The sequence below is a fragment of the Stigmatopora argus genome, chromosome 9 (assembly GCF_051989625.1).
Source record: "Stigmatopora argus isolate UIUO_Sarg chromosome 9, RoL_Sarg_1.0, whole genome shotgun sequence".
NCBI classification, from domain to species: Eukaryota; Metazoa; Chordata; class Actinopteri; order Syngnathiformes; family Syngnathidae; genus Stigmatopora; species Stigmatopora argus.
In genome coordinates, this window is record NC_135395.1 from 12,934,916 (window position 1) to 12,955,843 (window position 20,928).

Here is a 20,928-nt window from a genome sequence, read left to right on the forward strand (position 1 = left end):
TGAAAGAAACAAGGGAAGAAAAAAAAGAGGCCTTCAGGAAAGAGAAATTAATCCCAGCTCCCTTGTTCTGCCTCAAGACACCAATGTTGTCTGCCCTACATTGCAACAGATCCAGTCAATTCCTGTGATTTTCTTAACTCATTACAGAGATATGTTACAAATTCACTATTAGCCAGACAGTTTCTGTGTCTGCATTTCCCGAGCACATAGTTTTGTACTCAATTCTGAGTTACCTGATTCTGAGGAACTGCCACTCCTGGGTCCGAATCCAATACCTTGTCAATGATGTTTTTAGTGTTTTCTCTTTTTCATATGTTTAAAAAGTTACATTCATAAAAGGGTTTGAACAACTTTACTGCTAAAAAGCAGGAAAGCCGTAAAATACACATAGAATCAACATAGTGCTATCGCAACCTAAAAATTCACATTGGAATATTCATTAATTCATCTTGTGTTTCACTTATTTAAAGTTTCAATTGCTTTGCAGCCAGCTCAGGAGTTTCCTTGCTGGAAATTACAGAAGAGAATTGCCACCATGCATGGCATTTCGTGTCAAATGAAAACAGAATGGGCAGGTGACAACTGTTTGTGAATGCAAATCGCAACACCCACTGTGTGCTGTTTTGCTATTGTAGGTACTACTCAAAACTTGCCTGAACATGGGAACACAGGCCTCCCGAATGAAATCCAGCCTGTTGCAAATGCAGCTATTTTTACCAACATCACGAGATGGCGAGTCAATCCAAACTGAGGCTGCCTATAAAGAGAAGAGGCAATCTTGTTCCTGAATGCCTGTGAGAATTCAATCAGCAATACATTCCTCTCCAAAGAAAATAAGGCAACAACTTCAATCCCCACATTGATTTCTATTGCTTCCTTTACAGACATTGTCTTCATGAGCAAAGACATTTGCATCACACAAACAATATTCCCGGTTCATGTTGACAGTGGAAATGTGTATCTTATCGAGGGGAAACATCTGCTGCCAATTTTAATGCGCATCTGAAAACACACATTTAGCATATTGTTATGAAAACCGGTGAGCCCATTATTCATCAGCTACCACCGCATCTAAAGTAACACTGCTCTGATAAACAAGGGAAGGAGGCATCCGTTTAATCTCAACAAGTGAGCATCAAAGCAAGCTTCAATGACGTGTATGATATAAAGTGCTCAGCAAGAATAGCCAGCATGAGAGGAAATTTGCAGCAGAAAGGATACAGCAGACAAATTACATGCAACAGCATCTGAGATCAGTGGCACAAATCAGTGGAGGCCTGATCCAGCTTGTTTTTTTTACCACCCACAACAGCGAAAAACACCACAGGCATACACAGATATGCCCACCGTGTTGCATTTTTACACACGTTCTCTATCAGTAATTCAGACAGTACACGAGATATGATAATCAAGGGGCAAGAGCAACGTGCAGTATCAGGTTTAGACCAGCAGGTGGAAATACATGCATAACAAGTGGATGAGTCAGAGCCAAACAAGTTCCACTGCAGTGCCAGAGGCAAGAAAAAGAAACCTTTTGAGCTTGAAAGCAAATAGTGTTACATCTTCACCTCCGAGCAGACATTGACTTTGAAATTACATTAAGATCGATTCACAGTATTTCATAGGGACATCATTCAGATCCATATGGATGTTGTGTAGAAGTTATGTAGTTAAATAGGGTGATCCAAAAAAATGCAGGCCCAAAATTTGGATAAATGTCACTCCTTGATTGTGTTTTTTTTCTTTCTGAATAACTCTCCATTAGCTTGGATTACATTTTATGCTATTTTTCATGTTAACCCTTGTTTTCATCTTTTTTTACAAAGAGAGACTGTTCCTATGAATGTATACATTTTTCCAATACATTATTCATACTTAAATAATACTGCTGTTAAAAAATGCTGGTTTTGCATTTTAACTCTTAAAAGGGAGCATTTTATTTACGTTTTAATAGTATTATAAATCTAAAGAATAATATAAATACAATTTAGACTTGGGATCCACAAATGCAGACATCACGTTTTGGCCTTTGTGACCCAAATCTGAATTCCGCATACAATAATGCATTTTATTTATATATTGTCATAACATGACATGTGCTGTAGGAAATCTATTATTAATTAGCATGATCTCCAGATTTTACTATATAAAAAAATATATTTAAAGTTATTGCTACAGGTCAATACACTCAAGATAATTTGCACTTATGTGGTCTTTGAAGAAAGGCAGAAAGAAGCATTTTGTTCGACACAGGCACGCTTGTTTTGGAAGCCTGGAGGTGGAATACGTTCTCCACACCCGTGGGATGTTAGCTGCCATGTAGTTTTACCACAGTACATTGAAAGACTAATCGGATAATCTCCTTTGCCCAACTGCATCGGCATCTCTTGCAACTCTAAGTGTGCTTTTAGTGGTTAAAAATATATATTTCAGATGATTGCAAAGATTGTGGATGAATCATAAATAAGATGAAGGGTGCATCAACAAAAGTGTGAGGTATGCATGCATGTTAGGCATGCCACAGAGATATTTGCAAACCTCAAGGCACGTGTGCTGCATACTGATAGAGAAACCATAGGAGATACAACAGTGAGGTGAGAGCTCTAGCTGTGGAAATTGTGCGCCGTAATTCATAACCCCCTGGATGCGGCAAGATCAATATGTACTGGGGTTCTTTTTTGCTATCTGCATGGGAAAATAAGCAACTAGACTTTGAACCGATATTTACTTAAAGATGCCTGCACTTATTGTGGATTCCATATTCAAACGTAGTAGTAGCAGTATTGTGAGTACCTCTTCTGACAGAGAATCTTGGATTAGAGTATTTTTCTCCGTGAATATATGGGTACAAGAAATCAATTGGGAACAAATCAATAACAGCAATCATTTAGTTTCCCCCCTCAAACTCAACTCTGAAGTGGAAGAGTATTACAGACTTAAATATTAAAGACTACTGATGAGATCATGTATCTTAATGCTCATTAAGGCCAGAATCAGAATGGAACCTTAAAGCTAAAACCATTTAGTTGTCTGCAAAGGTCTGATTCTCAAATCTCTCACAAGAAAGGTTAAAAAAGAGCAAAAACACCTAAGCAAAGTTGGTAGATTGCATTGGCTTCCGTACCGACATGCATTATGGGAAATGTTGGTTGGTTAACAATACGTCAGCTAAAATTAGTTGGGGTTTGAAACAGAATGTCTTCTAGGTCGTTACACATAAAATTAACATTAGCCTTCTTATGTGCCTAATTTGCCGCCAACGCTTATATTTGGATGAACCATACCAATATGAGCACGAGTGCTGCAAGCTGGAGCTCTGTGGTTGTTGACTTTCGTGTTATCCTTTTATCATGTTAGCCCGGCCAGACCGTTTTGTCCAATGACTGAACAATGTTTGCACATGTGTGAGCTTGCAATGCAAAAAGGAACTGCACCACAGAAATAACTATGGACCTTCCTGGTGTGAATACGCCCTAAGTTGCTGTTTGTGTTAGCATGCTAGAAGTCATGGAAGTAGTTGTTTGATATTTCTAAATACCAAAAAATAACATTCAGCCCAAAAATAAATGACTCTCGGGTCTCAAGACAGGCCGAGTCATGCTGCACCTCCCATCTGCTACATAGTGGACAGCTGAGGACACTGCACCTTAGTCATAGATGTGTGGGAGCACCTGTGTAAATTCCCAATGCTGGCTTTATCTGTGAGGAATGACATCAAGTCATAACATGTGACAGTGCATGCATCACGTGCTCACTCAAAGTTACAAATGAATGTACCACAGTGTTGATTGGCAGATTATGTTGATGATCCTCACATTATACCGTAAATGGTGTCATCATATGAACATTAAGGAGAAATGTCTTTGAATTCTTCTATGGTTCTCAAGGCAATTTATATGAGACTGAGATTTCGCTGGCCTTCTGCACAGAACTTTTAAACAATCATATGACCTTCTGTTCTTCCCGCGGCAATCCAGCATAACAAATTCCCATATTGTGTTAATTACAGTCCTTGGGTAATGAAGTTCACATCTACAATAACTTCACTGTGCTCAAATCACAGCTGACAGATTAGAGTTATGGCAAATATTAGCACAATACAGCAATTGGACAAGTTGACTGCAATGGTTCATAATATAGAGCTACCATTCACACAAACAATGTAAAAGTGAGAACTGAACCCACTCCATGACAGGGACTATCATTATCAAATGTAGAGGTAAGACAAAGAATTATATAAAATATTTGAGTGATGTAAATTATAAACTTCTATTTAATTGGTTAAATAGAAAGCAGCATAAATGTATCACATTGCATAACTATTTGGACAATATTTAGTTTATTAGTCATTAAGTAAATTACGATTAGGTGAAACAATTCTATGTGTTTATTTGTGCCTTTGTTGTTCAATTTGAAAACCATATTTTGATACCCTAAAACTAGTTTGAAACCCAAACTCTGGTTTGAAGCTCAAATCATTATTTCAAATGCAAATTAGAAAACACGAATATAATTTGAAACTAACACTAATATGTAACGGAACTGAGTTTCAATAAGATATGAATAAAATATATAACGTCAACTGCATCTATATACCGCTAATTGGAAAATATGCATACAAGGTAAGTATACTGGAAATTAGCCAGAAATAAGATTAATGGTGAATGAATTGCTTATTTTTATATAAGGAAAAAGGCACTTGAATCCTCTTAGTTTCACTTTGCCTTCATATTAGTTTCTATCATCATATGAGTCATCAGTAATTACATCCTGCTAGAAATGAATTGTATTATATTCCTATTTTATGGGCACGGTTCATTGTTGTAGAAATCATTTTAAGTGTTGCACGGCGGGCAAGCAGTCAGAATTCCTAATGAGCAGCTGACAGATTGCATGCAGTACTATATAAATTCCACACATCTGTAGGCTGAGATAGCCTTGAATCTTCATTCAGAATTCGCTTGACTAGTTGCAATAGACTTTTATCGTTTTGTCATGTGAAGCTAGTGCATGTGAAAATATTTATGCTGCCTTGAGTGAGCTGAGGGGTACGCATTTGTGTGTCGCCTCGTTATTATAAAGGGCGGAGGTACAAGTACATTGTATTTTTGCATACTTGGAAAGCGGTGTGTGTGCCTTTTGCATGACAAACGCTCTACCCAACCATCTATCCATCAATTCATCCTGCTCATTCACTTGACTGACTTCAGTGCTGTGGAACGGAACCTCTGATATGAAAGATCACTGAGCTTGTGCATTTCTATTCCGTTTTAGTTTGAACTGCCGTCATGTGTTGGCTATTGCTCGCAATTATAGCTTCCCCGTGAGAAGCAAAAAAGATTCGCCATGCTTTTCCTTCTTGTGTTTTGTTTTCAGCAAGACGCCAATCAGAACATGAAGATTAATGACTGATGAACTCTTTCATGCGAGAATTATGACTGGTTTGTTTTGTTTTGTTTTGTTTTAGCATTTTTGAGCATTTACAGCCCAGCCCGTTCCTTTTAGTTTGAATTTATTGAATGTCTCTGACATGCAATGAGTTATATACGATGAAAAAAATTCTACTGTTGTTTCTTGGGAACTTAACCAAAGTCTATTTCTGTTGTATTCACTAAACATCATTAATTTAGCTTTTATTAACATTGTATTCATATAAACATGTATTTAAAAAAAAATTGGCAGGGTCGCAAGGCACTGTAAGCTATCCCAGCTCACTTTGGGCGAAAGGCAGAATACACCCTCAACTGGTCACCAGTCAGATTTACTCAGAGACACACAACCATATGGACTCATCGTCATACTGGCACTGAGTGGGAATCGATCCCACTCTGCCCGCACTGAAGTCAGGCGAATGAACCATTACACCATCAGTGTTTATAATTATATGAAAAAGATATTATCAATAATCATTGACAATTTAAGAAATAAATACAATGATAATTGGTAATATTATTTTTATGATACAAAATAGTTACTTACCCGAAAAAGGATTAAATGCCTTAAGCATCAGCTTTTGAATTGTTGTCCACTATTAGTGACCACTGTCCCTGAGAGGGTTAATACAGGCTCCTTTTTATAGACCCTCATTCTTTCCATCTTCTTAACTGAAGTCGTGTCACAGAACTAAAAAAAAGAAATAAAGAAATTAATAAAATAAACAACTTGAAACTTGTCTTGAATTTTCCAATTAAACAAATAGGATGGAAAACTCATAAAAACAAGTCGACACTTTGATATCAACTTGCTAAGTAAATAGGACTTCAGTTAAAATATTTTAAATACAACATTTTAATTATATTGCTTCCATTTATAAGTTAATATACTACATTATGCTCCAACATTATGCTCTTATTCAGACATCGAGGTATATGGGCTACACACCTTAAAATGCAACTTAATTTAACTCAGTTAATCAAGTTCACAACAACAACACGATAAAATGAGCCACGAATACTATGAATAATAGGATCAAAAACTGAAGAATTTAAGTTATCTAGCAAGCTGAATTGAAACTTTTAGAATTAATAGTGTTTCTTCTTCTCAACCACCTCACCAACAGCGTTAGACCTTTTGATTATTCACCCCTCCCAGTCCAGATGGATTGGAAGTTTACCACAACTGATGGAAGCCAGTGTGTTAACCTATTTGGCTAAAAAATGAACTGGTCCGGCGCATGTAAGATCTAATTGTCATATTGTGGCCAGCTAAACAAAATGAGTTTGAGGCCTCTAGTGTACAGTATTACACAGCTATTCGACCTGCTGCAGTTTTTTTTCTTTCCAAGAATAATTCATGGACATTCATTCATTCCTCTTCCATGCCGCTTATCCTGATACTGGAGCCTATTCGAGCTAGCCAAGGGTATAATTCTGCAAGTTTTAATCAAGGAATCTATCGAGACCCTCTGCAATCGTCACAATTAATAAGCTTCATGAACTCTCCATATGATGATGCTGAAGATTCCTTATTTCATATTCAAAAGTAAAATATCACAGGGCATGTACAAATATCAGGGCAGCATGGAGAATGCAGACTGATGTTCCCTCCTCTTGTGAAAAGAGCAGATTTCTGATTGTGTGGTTGCATAATCAGCCCAGCCCAGTATGCCTAGATTCAAGTTTAGTCAGAGACAAGTTGAAAATGAAATCACATATTTGTGATGAGGTTATTCTACAGCTATTCACCCTTAAAGAATTAGAATAAATATTGATGATAGGCAGAATCACTTCAAATTCCAGCTAATTATGATTTTGAGAAAATAAATACCCCAGTTATTATCCTTATATTTACACAAGAGTAGATATACAAAATGTTTTAACATTTAATAATTGAATAGATAGGTAGCAGCAGCTTTTTAAGGAAATTTAGCCTTGCACTTGTGGCTGCTGTATTGTTCTGTGCATGAGTTAGCTGTTTTTCTTTGCTTGGTAATTACTTTTCTTAGGTCAAAAAAATGGACTTTGAATGCTTGCTTGCTTAACCACATTTACATTGGGTAGGGGATTACGCTGTGTGTTTCATTCAATAGTACCCATGGGAAGAAATAAAATAAATAAATTAATTAAATAAACAACCCTTTGCCATTTTCTGACATCTTTTTAGGAGGTCTTGCAAGGACAAATGTTTCCCAGGGGTTGCTACCATGTTATAATTATACATAGGGCACTCATAGCAATGTTAAATTGGGAATTTATTTTTCATAGCATATTCCCCAAGAATGGTGGAAAGGTTTGATGACTCGACATGAAACTATTAATTCAACTCCACAATGTCTGATGGAGGATGACGATACCCTCCTCTGGAGAGTCGTAGGTGCTCTTAGTCGCCAAGTTTATTATGCAATATCATTGCATCAGACCATGGATCATTGTTCCAACATTACTTTTCTTAAAGACCATGTAACAAACAGTTTAACCTTATCTTGATATTAAAGAATAGCACATCAGTGCTCATTTTAAGTGGTCTATGAAAAAAATCTTTGAGTCTAGTCCAATGACTTCAAGGCCAGAACAACAAAAAACAAGACTTTTAGGAATCGATACGGAGCCCATCATATTTTTAACAAATTTGATTATTTTATGGCCATTTGTCAGCATCACTCATCCAAAAATATAAAGTGGTTTTGTAAAGTTAATGCGGACCAGTTGGTTCCAGTGATGATGCCAAGTTTGAAAATCGTTTGGACCTATGAACTTAAGTTGGTATGTCAACAGCAGTATAGGGCATGTGTTTTAGCTGTAGGGTTGCTAACTGTTCCTTGAAAAACAAAATCGTCCCGTATTCAGAAACAAAAGTAGGCAGCTTATAAGGGATGTGCTTTGTCCCTATTATCATGAAACTCGAAAATACTGTCTGATTTGTACAATGAATACTGGTAGGATGTTTTTTTCAGAATATGCAGGCTAAAGTATTCCTCTGCCTCTTCTGCTTTGCGGGCAATGAGAATACAAGTACGACTGTAATTGGTCGAGGTACCGTCATTTCTCATGAAGATAATGGATGCCACCGTAGCCGCCGTGGATGACCGATAAATAATGCAGCATCAAAATTATTTTTAATAGAGTTTCTCCATGCAGGTGTTTTCAGAATTTGTTTGCACTTTTTATTACAGCACAAAATGTTCTGATTTGTGTTCTATTCCACCATTAGGCCTTTGAAGAAATTCTAATGACCTGTTTGCCTTTTGAAATCGATTGTTAAAATAAAAATCTGCATGGATAAAAATAAATTGTTGATTGTTGCCACGACTCCTGCTTCATTATTCTTGCCAGGCCTGTGTTTATCTTTTAACGAGGGGCCTCGCTTACCCTCGATTACACTGTTTTAAACACTGGAAAAACTGACTGTTCTCATGTGTCTTTGTCATAAGTAATATACCCCATAGAAATCACAATATGGGTAGAAAAATATGCTAGTGCTCTTTGAAGAAAAAAGAAAACATAGCATGTAGAAAAAGGCGAACATATCAGATAGCAAAAACTGTAGACAGGCTTGAAATAATAGTGACTTAGGTGCAATGCAAGATTGATTTTGTTCTGTACATTAAGGGAGACCTGGGGTGATTGACTCACAACATTAGCAGTTGGCTTTGGCCTTGATTCTTAACGTCCTTTTCACTAGTATTTCTTAAAAAACAAAATGTTATGCAATTTCCTTTAGAATATCCTACATCGAAATCACTAAGCAATGCATTGTTGGCTGAGGTGTTGAAAAAAATTTACCAGGGCTGTAAGTGTAACCTCCAGAGAAACACATAAAAAAGGAGAACATGTGTCACCAGCTTGAATGCAGGGTGGAAATTCACTTAACAACATGGCACTGGAATTATAGATGATGAAATTGAATATTCAATTCATTGTGTTTAACTTTAGACCATTGTGATTTTCCTACTGATGATCTAAAATCCTGGTTATTTATACAGTAACATATGTACTGCATGTCCATAATTCTACTGTTTACTGTAGGTGTAACTACTGCAAAGTCCCTCTGCTTTTTATTACACTCATCCCTGAATCTGTTGTATACACTTCTGAAGTTTCAAGTTTTCCTAGTTAAAAAAAAAAATGCAGTTATTTTTTTGTGTTCATTGACTATGCTAATATACAAAAAATAAATGTAGGTAATTTAAATGTAACACATTTTGGGCATTTTACTGAGTTAACTTATCATTTGATCCATTACAACTGAGACATATTGTCTTTGCATTCCATGCCAATTTGCCTTGCACGAAACAAAAAAAGGAATTAAAGAACCAAAACTACTTAACGCAGTTTGTCATATAGTACAATCACTTAGAGTCTACTTTCCTCCTGCAATGGAAAAGTATAAACAAATGAGACAGAATACCTGGTCACCTCCTGTTGGAGAGGTTCACTCGCTTGGCTTCAGTGCAGGCAGGCACGGGCTCGATTCCCGCTGGTGACGGTATGATTGGGAGTGCAGATGGTCGTTTGTCTCTCTGTGTGCCCTACGGCTGACTGCCAACCAGTCTTAGGTGGTCTGTCTTTCGCCCAAAGTCAGCTGGGTTAGGCTCCAGCAACCCTTTCAAGGAGGCGCGATATAGAAGAACCTCTACACCATCAAGTGGCCCAAAATCATGTGTCCTCAGTCTGGAAATTCAGTCAAGTTCTTGTAGTGTGACCCTGTAAGGTAAGAAATAAGCCTTAAATTATCTAGCAGGGGCTTTCTAAGGATCTCAAGAAAAGTAGGAATAATCAATAAGAATAGTCGCAAACTGCACTGGAAGGAATTGCATTATCACAGTGCCTGCAATGCAAACCGCTCTGAAGAAAAGGCTTGTCCAAGCCTGACTTAATGTACATAATGCAGAAGATGGTCCATCTTTTTTCCAAAGAAAAAACTCACTCTGTGTATTTTTTTACTGAAATAAATAAAGACAGACATAATTTTCAATATTGGCCTGTTTTGGAGCAATTCTGTAAATAATTGCCTCTGAAACACCCTTTTTCATCACCAAATCAATACGACCCCACATCTTGGAACAATAGGACCAGACACAAAATTAGTTTTACAGCCTGCGTGCACAAAGGACTTTACTGTGAATAGGCAATGTCAGGCAGAGTCCCGCACACCTCTTTATACAACTTGAAAATGACGTCAAGTCAAAGGAAATCAAAATTTAATTCAAGTTTATTTATAAAGCCCTAAATCATCCCGAAGGTCTTCACAGACACTCAGCCAATGAACGTATTATGATTAAATGATCTTATTTTAATTAGATTAATCACACTTTTAAAAAAATTCCAAAACAGCATTTTTTTAAACGCTTTGTTCAAACTGCCAGTGTGAGAAAGTCAAAACAGCTTAAATATTGGGAGTGAGGTTCTTATTTTATGGAATGTATGATTAGACACCTGTTGCAGATTTTTGGTGTGAACTGATCAGTGTTTTTGGACATTAAAGCACCTTCAGCCTAATCAAAATTTGACTTTTAACCTTTCATAAGGAAAGAGACTTTTGTTATTAAAAAAAAGAAAATATTAGCAATTGCATTTAAAATTATTGTTAATGTATTTGTAATATTCATTCACTCATCTTCTAAAGTACCTTTCCTCACAAGCGTTGCTGGAGTGCTAGAACATTTTATTTGTTATGATTATAAGTATAGGCTGACCCCGAAAAACAGGAATTTTTTAAGTGCGTATTGGCAGACATAGGAAAATGAGAGTATTGCAAGACAGCGATCTTGAGCAAGTAAACACATCGATTTAAGAAATTCACAGTGTAGAATATCGCTACACTCTACTGGTTTCTCATTGGCTGTCTCACAACAACCCTCCATTTTTCTTTGACCCGATGTTTGCTTAAACTTATACCGTATTTTCACGACTATTTGGCGCATCGTATTTTACGCCGCAGTGTCAGTAACGAGTGCTATTTCTGTATTTTAGACACACAAAGCACGCACCATTTCATTAGACGCATATATATTATAGATTATATATGGATGAACATCGAAACGCAATAGCGCTGGGTACCGGAAGCAGCCTATTTCCGGGTTCCGGTGCGCAGTGACTGCTGGGAAATATAGTTCTTGCACGCTCTACACCCACACGCTAAAAACATGTTTTAAAAAGGCAACGGAAGCAAAACTGAGTTCGGTTGTACTTTATTTAGACATTTTACAATTTACTCACGTCATCATCACCCACAAATCCATCAAAGTCCTCATTTTCTGTGTCCGAATTAAACAATTGCCCAAATGAGTCTTCCAAAACACCCGCGGTTGTAGTTCTTAAGCCTCCGGGAATGACGGCAAGCTCCGAGTTATTATATGTAATATATATACATAGTTCACAGTCTAGCTTTGAATGCTCTGTTGACGCCAACATTTAGCGGCAGGATTTATTTTGTAAATACAGCCGAAATGACGGCCAGCACCAAATTAGTGTGGTCGCCATCATACTAACTGTATTGAAGAACTGGGTGTATTAAGAACTCTATATCCCAGCAGTCACTGCGCAGTACTTTATCTACGGGAAAATAGTAGAGTCGGGGGCTGGTTTCCGTAGTTGTCCTATCGACTGATTTTATTTTATCGTGATAACAATTTTAGTATTGGTCCATATATAAAGCGCACTGGATTATACGGCGCCCTGTCTATTTTGGAGAAATTTTTTGACTTTTATGCGCGCCTTATAGTCGTGAAAATACGGTACTTGTAAGAAGATGTGGCCGAGTGCCTTAGATTCTAAAGCTTAGACGGCCTCGCAGTGGACAACAATGCCTCATGTTTCAAGATTCTCTTATGTTTGACGAGTTGGTCGATGGACACCAAAATGACCTCTCAACAGAGCATGAGTAAATGCAATATATATATATATATATATATATATATATATATATATATATATATATATATATATATATATATATATATATATATATATATATATATATATAATATATATATACACACACATATATACATATATATATATACACATATATAAATATATACATAATACATATATACATATATATAGTATAAACATATAATACGAATACATACATACATATACACATGTATATATGTATGTATGTATATATGTGTATATGTATATGTGTATATATATATATATTTATGTATATATACATACATATAAATAGTATATATATTTGCATATACATGTTCATATACATATTAATATATATATATATATATATCATGATGTGTGTGCGCGTGATCTCAATACCATAATGATACATGGCTTTACGACGCTTCGAAACGCCTATCAAGAATTTAATTAAAAAAGAGGATGCACTGTAGAGTGGGTTGCACTTGAGTAGAATAAAAGGTCCAGCGTGACTCTTGATTTGTTTGATTCGCAGCAGAGCAGCCAGTCATGCTGGAAGGGAGGGATCTCGTGGCGCACACATTTTGAGTCCAACACGCGCACCTCTTGCTCTTTTATCACTCCACTGTTGGGCCCCAGAGATAAGACGTACGTAACCCCCGAGACTGGCACTATTGTTTAGTTGAATTAACGTGTCCCTGTTTTCCATCAGCGTCCGCCGCCCTGAGCGAGGGAGAAGTCGCCGGGAAGAGTTTGGAGGCTGCAAGACGCGCGGCGCGCACCCGAACCAGCTCGCGGAGAGCGCAGGAGCGCAGGAGCAGAGAATCCCTCCACAGAAAAAAGATGAACGACACGGACATATCCTGCCCAAACAACTCTACGGACCCGTCATGTGGAAACAGGTCCACTTCGGCCCTGAGCTACATTGACATCACCACTTTCATGCACATTTTCCCATCAATTTATGGCATTCTGTGCTCTGTGGGAGTTCTGGCCAACGGGCTGGTCATTTACGCAGTGGCCGTGTGCAAGAAGAAAATGGTGTCGGACATCTATGTGCTTAACCTGGCTTTGGCAGATATGCTTTTCCTCTTGGTCATGCCCTTCAACATCCATCAGCTGGTCAGAGACAGGCAGTGGGTCTTCGGGAACTTTATGTGCAAGGCGGTGGTGGTGGTGGATGTCAGTAACCAATTCACCACCGTAGGCATTGTCACCGTCCTCTGTATTGATCGGTAAGTTCATTTTCTTTAAGCTGGAAATAAACAAATAAAAAAAAACTTTTATTCACTGTCAGCCTCCCCTAGTTCACATGGATTCAACATCTCTTTAACAAAAAGCCATGAGGTAAAAATTCAGGCAAGAGTTTAAGTTAAATTAAAATTTACAATAATTCATTCATTTTCTATAACCCTGCATCCTTGAAAGGGTTGCAGGAGCCTAATTCACGTTTTTTTTTTAACGAGGGCCACATACAATGAGAAAATGGGGTCCCTCTACACCAGTGCTTCTCGATGATTTTCTGTCGCGCCCCTCCAAAAGAAGAATTTCAGGTTTTGAGAAATAATAATCAAGATTATTGGGTTCTTAAAACGAAAGTGCATCCAATGCAATAATCTCTAAACAATTGAATGTATAATTGTATTGTATTCCCATGTATTGCACAGCATTTTAAAAAAGCAATGCAGACTTTTTTTTCTGGAGAAAACCTGGCCGTCATGAAGCATGAGCTACTCAAGTAATTGGCTCTGTGCTAGTTCTTTAATTAACTTGTTGCACTGGATTGTTTCTATTATTTGGATTGAAGTTCATTTTCACTTCTTAAACTGAAGTGTCAGAGTCACACCAGGAAGGATTTGACATTTTTCCATTTAGATTAGGGATGGTCTTTTGACTAAATCTCCCTGACTGAACGTGAGGTAAACAATCCTTGATTATGTTCTTTTTCTGTTATTGGCCACTGTTTGAAAGCTAGGATTCATCCGGATTACAAACCGCATCTTGGTTTTAAAAAAAAGTTTAGGAAATTCAATTATTGGGAAAAAAACACTGAACATTTCAGTGTAACTCAGACATGTTTCTGAGATAATGTCAACTGGTAATTCAAACAACATCAGAAATTAACTGCTGATTTAGTGATAAGAAGTCTGCCCTCAATTTCCATCCATCACACTAAGAATGTAATGCAGGAACCACAAAGATTTTCTAGTGAACATACTGCTTCCTGGTAACGAATTAATTCATCGGAATGCCCTCTAGACAAATGCAATAATATGATTGTCTTCAAAGTGCACTGTTCATACTCACATGTAGTTACATAACCTTTAATACGGCACTCACTTAACTCATTAGCTGCCATTGACGGCGCTCGATGTCCAATCCATTTTGACTGAGTGGGCTATCACCAATCTCTCCTACTGAAAATTGATCAGCACTGAAAGATAAGCATCCAAAGCCAGTATTTTAATGATCGTAGTCTTAAATAATTTAAGTAGTTTAAAAAAGTTGATGCCTATTCTTGTCAATAGCAGGCAAAGACATAGTAAATTATTCATTTATTTTTTAAACTGTCAAACTTAGTATATTTTATTTTTATCATTTTCTTAACAGCAACAGTAAATATTGTCTTATTCACGTAAATTTTTGAAAAACAGTTTTTCAAAAGGTAAAAATTAAATATATAGTATGGCTTTATTCGTTAAAAATATTTTATTTGAAAGAATAAGCATAGTTTTGTGCATGTTATTTGTTATCAACTTTAGAGAGTTATTGAGGACCACAACCTCTATGGCCTATAAGACCCAAAATGTGATATATGATATGATGAAAGGATTCATGTCCCGTTCTTGTAACAGAACACATGAAAGAAAAATGAAATTATTCCCATTTTTTTCTGAAATTAAGGGGGGAAAAGAATGAACATAGGCGGCCCGGGGAACGAGTGGTTAGCACGTCGGCCCTACAGTTCTAGGGTTGTAGGTTCGAACCCCGTGTGGAGTTTGCATGTTTTCCCTGGGCTTTCGTGGATTTTCTCTAGGAACTCTGTTTTCGATCCACATCCCAAAAATTTGCAGAGTAGACTGGTTGAACACTACAAATTACCCCTACGTATATGTGAGCGTGAATGGTTGTCCGTCTCCTTGTGCCCTGGGATTCAGTGGCCACCGATTTAACAACACGGATTCCTGCGGTGGCCAAGTTAAGTGTCGGAATTCTATCACAATCTATCAGGGATCAAAGCAATGTTGCTCATTGGAAGTCCGTCCAGCAATGTTCTTATCACCTGCACTGCAGTCTGACTCTAAAAATATTATCTCTACACCTCAGGTACATTGCTATCGTTCATCCAACCTCAGAGAAGCGGACCATCCAGTGGACTATCATCATCAACATGCTGGTGTGGATTGGCAGCTTCCTCCTCACCGTGCCAGTCATGATGTATGCCAAAGTTATACGCAGACAGCATTTGGAGGTTTGCATGATGTATCTGGATGGACCCGAAGACATGTACTGGTACACCCTCTACCAGTCCATCTTGGGCTTCATCATCCCTCTCATTATCATTAGCACATTGTATTCGCTCACGCTCTACCATGTGTTCCGCTCCATCCGTCGGGTTAAACGTAAGCAGACTCTTTGGGCCAAGAGGGCCACCAAAATGGTGTTAATGGTGATCGCTCTGTTTCTCATCTGCTGGTCGCCCTACCATGTCATTCAAGTAATCAACCTTAGCAACAACTCCCCAACTATCGCTTTCATCTATGCCTACAACATCAGTATCTGTCTCAGCTACTCACACAGCTGCATCAATCCTCTCATGTTGCTCATCTTCGCCCAAAATTACCGCGAACGCCTTTGTCGCAGGAGCATACTAAACAGTACCCAACACTCATCTAAGGTGACTGTGGTTAGAACAGAGGGTTCTAGTGTGGCTAATGACCCTAATTATCGTTGTACTACTATTTAAAGGTGAAAATATTTTCAGCACAGGGACTTGGACTTGTATATTTTTGTTCAAATGGACAAGATGTTTTCTGTGCTGGCTCATGTTAGCGGCAAACATCATACGACAATCTCTACTGGCCTAGAGCCAAAGATGGTCACAAAGCGATATCTACAAAGGTTACCTACCATAGTCGTATGCTTCTGTTGTGGTTATCTGTATTGTGTCAGTTAGGAATTATGTGTTTTTCTTTTTTTCTTTTATAAAGTGTTTGACATTTGTGAATATGCATGATGCTTCCCGGCCACCTGTACGTCAGCACTGGTTTCAAGGCAGTCTAACAATAGAAGAAGGGATGCTTAGGCACCACTGTAGTGTGACTGTTCAGAGATGTCACAATCGAAATAAATGCAGCTACCCGCTGTCAGAATCTATTTAGTTATAGTTGTCAAGATAGTTACTCCGGTAATTGTGACATCATGAAACTTTAAGAGAAATTATATAAGATGAGGTTTTTTGCATGTGCACCAACCACATGTCTTACTGGACATGGGAAGTACCATGGGAAGTCAATGCAGATACATACATTCAAGAGAAATCGGAAGTCTAGAATTTCAGGCCTTTGAAAAGAAAATTTACATTGGAACACTTGTCTAAATCTATGTCCCTACTCAGCAACTCTTGGTACATTTGGAGTATGTACGTTAACTTTACCAATATGAAAAATAAAGTACTGTTTTGTCTATGCCTGTGCATACTAGAGATCGGAGTGCAGATATGAATGAAATACCCTACAAGCTTAATGCTGGAGCTAATAATTACTGAGATCAGGGTAAGGTCAGTGAAATTGATTTAACAGAGTAGTGTTTGTGAGCACCTTAGAATGTGTTTTTTTTTAAAGAGCCATTGTAACCATAGCTTGGCTTTCCAAGAATTACGCTAGAAGGTCAAACCTAAACACTAAGCAGTGCTAATTGGATGGTAACAGTGTTATCTTTCAATATAATATGCAATACTGTAAAATGTGACCTTGTCGCAGCCACTAGCATAACCAGCACAGCCAGCACACCTGATGGTACATTTGCCTCCAAGTAACACACAGAATAGCAGATAAATTAAGAAGTGGAATGAGAAAAAGTAATTAAAATGTGCATGTTAGTTGATTAATGCAAAAACGGGAAATTTTTGAAAAGCATTTTTTTTGAGTTCCCATGACTTTATTATTACAATATTCTACTTGTCCTCAACTGGAGAAAAAAAAGTGATTTTCACAAGAATATTGGTGGTACTACTGAGAAAACAGCAGAACAACTACTCAGTGCATAGACTATAAATCATTGCCAAACACTGCATGAAACCTTGGTTTCACTATTGATAAGGCTTATTCTTATAACTATTTCAGATGAACTATCGCTGCAATGAAGTGATGTGCATAGAAACTACTCAAACATAAGACAATTTATCATTGCATAATTTAAAAGTCGACGGAATTAACCAGTAAATTTTTAATACAGCAAAAAAGGAACTTGTCACTTTAATTTTGTAAAACTTTGTCATATGTGATATTATGCAGGAATTTGTGCAAAAGGAGAGAGATGGGTGCTGCATTTATTTTCATTTCTATAACTCATTACATGCTCTGATTTTTCTTGTATGCACCCAATTTCCATCCATGGGTTATTCCTCATCAAATATAGAAATGACTTTTTTTTTAAAAAGGTTTTCTAATTCAACTATATTATTGTAACTTTTTTTTACGTCTATGCGAACATTTATTAAAAGTTTCAATTCAAGACTAAATTTCATATTACTTAATGTCACGGTTCATTATAAATCACAAGATTATGATTATTTAATAGTTCACCCAGGGGACTAATTGCAGGTTCAAAGCCGATTCCCATCACAACAACATGCAGAATATTTCTTTTGTGTTTGTTATTGCTGCTGTGTGGTCACAATGTTTGTCTGGTGTTTTCTGTGGTTGTGGTCCTGAGGGTCTACCAAGTTATGCTCGTGCTCACATGTCTTGACTCCAAGCTAAATAGGAAATGGTCCTGAATATGAGAATTGTTTAAGAACATGGAGGATGCTTGGGGTAATCTGCACAATGTATTTTGAGAAAAAGAAATGTAAAGAAAAAAAGAAAACAAAAAGAATGAAAACTTAAATGTTACGTTGACCTCACCTTAAATGTTCTCACCTAGCCATGAGGCATTTGCAAGATTCACTTTTAAAAATATAAAAGTTTGAACTAACTGAAGTCTCAAGAGGTGGCAGCAGATAAAACTTTTATTTTGTTTGGAGCTGCTGCTTTTGGACTTGTCGGTTTGTTTTGGGAGAAAAACTTTGTAAACAACTTTGTGTAAAATCTAGTAATCACAGTGACATTGCATTTTTTCATTAGGAGAGACAATGTAAGCTTTTTCAAATCAAAATTTCAAAGTGCACATCACCTGTACTGGCTATACACTCGATTCAGTCATCATTTTTTGCGGCTTATATGCGAGTAAATACGGTAAATATTACATGTTAAATGCACATTTTATGTGGAAATTGTCTTTTCTACAATGCAATCTGGCTTTCAAGTTGGATTACGTTACTGTATTGTGGATATGTCCAATGACTTGTTGAGCTGAAGCAATTGTGTGTTGTTACAGTCACATGGTGAAACATTTTCTGCACTTAGAAAAAATATATGACTCTCTAAGAATATGATGTTGCTGTTACAGTATGTAGTGGTCATTGTTGTGCACGATATAAAAACTGATTAAACATGTGTTTTATCAAAGACAAGTCTGACTCTCATGACTAACTCTACTAATTCATAACCAATTCATAGTTGTCCCCCGCCTACTGCCCATAGTTGGCTCGGATAGGCCCCAGCACCCTGAAAGCCATGCGAGGATAAGCGGTAGAGAAATGAATGGAGTAAAACAACAATTCTATTGCTTTTTGGGGAGATTAAAATAACATTGAATTGGAACATTATGGACCACAGCAGTTAAGAACAAGAACATCGTACAAATAGGTAGTCTTGGTGTTGGTGATTTACGGTCAATTGCTGATTTGAAAATACTGAAGCACACTTGGGTTTTGCACCAGTCAGCTTCTGAAGCCTTCAAAAAATTCTAGTTAGCTTAGTCTTGAATCCATCTATGCTTGAAAGCCCTACACTGTTGCTGAAATACAACAATTCTAGTAAAGTGAAAATGTCGACAAGATATTTCCACCCATAATAATGTTGGGAGTATGTGAGTTTTTGTACGTGAGTGCCAATCACAACAAAACTTGAACTGATGTAAAATACACCACGTTGAGGGCCAAGGGCATGTGGAGCACAACAACCTCATTCACATTTTACAACTAAAGCCAGATACAATTCTTTATTTGACCCTAACCGACAGAAGAGGGCCTGATGCTCTGATTCAAACAGAAAACTCAAGAATTGTGAAGTGAACTTGGTCAGTCTGCCTGTAATTGTACTTTTCCGTTACATGTAATTCCACTTTCTCAACAAAATATCCTTCTCTTTAATTGCTGCATTGGCTGAAAGCATAACCTGAGGACACACTGCAACAAGCAGTCGCATGAAAAACTGCTAACTACTTATTTGTTGATTATTTATTATTATTATTTATTTGTATGTTGCTGTTACTTGTGCACTTCCCCAATTATTTATGTTGTTGACTACTTATCTATTATTTATTATTATTTATTGATCATTTATTTGTTTGTTGTTATTTGTGCACTGAATATCGAATGAAGCTTTAAATGTCATTATACGTGTATAATGACAATAAAAGCATTCAATTCAATTAAATAAAATGTCTTTCCCTTTCTTGCCTGCCTGTCTGTTACTGTCTCTCAAAACAACAGTTTGAACCGTTATTTTGTCAAAGATGAGGCTCAGAATTTAATTCTAGGTAAGGGAATTGTTTTGTTTCTTTAATACACACGAGTTTGCTGTAGCAATCCTACAATGACGTGCAATCTGATGCATTTAAAGACCTTTGCAGTTATTTACTGGAAGGCAACACAAGAGTTTATTGTGTCATTATTTCCAAACAGTAACACTATTGTCAAAGAAACTACTTCAGGAAACATCGCCGTTGCCATCTCATCCAACGTCTTCCCAATCCAAGACTGATACCAGCCCCAAACGATGCCCCGCCAGCCATTCAGATCTGCCACCGACCTTCTCAGCCCCCCTCAAAAAGACTGAACGATTCAAACTTCACCGCTACTCTTGATGCCTATTGGATGTGGCAATGACGGAGCCTGGAGCCAGTTTTGACTTCTGTTGTCTGTCGTTTTTTTGTTTGTAGCCTTGTTATGTTTTTTGACTTCTCGATTTGGAGTAAATTGTCAGCATTTTAGTATGTTTTTAGTGCTTTTCTTCAGACTATCAAAGTTAGTGTTCTTGGAGTTAGATTGCGGTGAGAACAAAATCAACCTGTGGTTTGGCCAAAAGGTCGATCACATGTGTTGCATAAGAAATTACACCATTTGCTTTTGTCAGCAATCTTTAACAAGTTTGCATAATCCGTTCAAATTCTGTCATTATTAGCAAGAATATGCAGAAAGCAGTTACTGTTGATCTATTCATTTATACAATTAATATGGAGAAAAAAAGTTTGTATCGTGCAAATGCACATTTAACCCACAAGT

General features: G+C 37.2%; 1 protein-coding gene and 1 long non-coding RNA gene across 2 annotated transcripts in view; one reads left to right on the forward strand and one right to left on the reverse strand.

Annotated features, from left to right (window-relative positions):
* LOC144082276 (uncharacterized) overlaps nucleotides 1–20,928 on the reverse strand; it is a 45,091-nt gene that overhangs the window by 12,130 nt on the left and 12,033 nt on the right. Inside the window, exons 4-7 of the long non-coding RNA XR_013303217.1 lie at nucleotides 14,663–14,751; nucleotides 13,383–13,572; nucleotides 9,847–10,142; nucleotides 5,980–6,123 (exon numbers count right to left, since the gene is read on the reverse strand). This is a non-coding gene — a long non-coding RNA (uncharacterized LOC144082276). The remainder of the gene's footprint in view (nucleotides 1–5,979; nucleotides 6,124–9,846; nucleotides 10,143–13,382; nucleotides 13,573–14,662; nucleotides 14,752–20,928) is intronic.
* On the forward strand, nucleotides 12,866–19,014 carry mchr2b (melanin concentrating hormone receptor 2b). The gene is made up of 3 exons (XM_077609311.1): nucleotides 12,866–12,965; nucleotides 13,030–13,552; nucleotides 15,645–19,014. Exons 2-3 carry the CDS (start codon nucleotides 13,161–13,163, stop codon nucleotides 16,282–16,284), a joined length of 1,032 nt encoding a protein of 343 aa, XP_077465437.1. The 5' UTR covers nucleotides 12,866–12,965; nucleotides 13,030–13,160; the 3' UTR covers nucleotides 16,285–19,014.

Coding starts and splice junctions, on each gene's coding strand:
- mchr2b (XM_077609311.1), top strand. CDS start 13,161: ATGAACGACACGGACATATCCTGCCCAAACAACTCTACGGACCCGTCA. Junction 13,553..15,644: donor ACCGTCCTCTGTATTGATCG/GTAAGTTCATTT, acceptor TCTACACCTCAG/GTACATTGCTATCGTTCATC.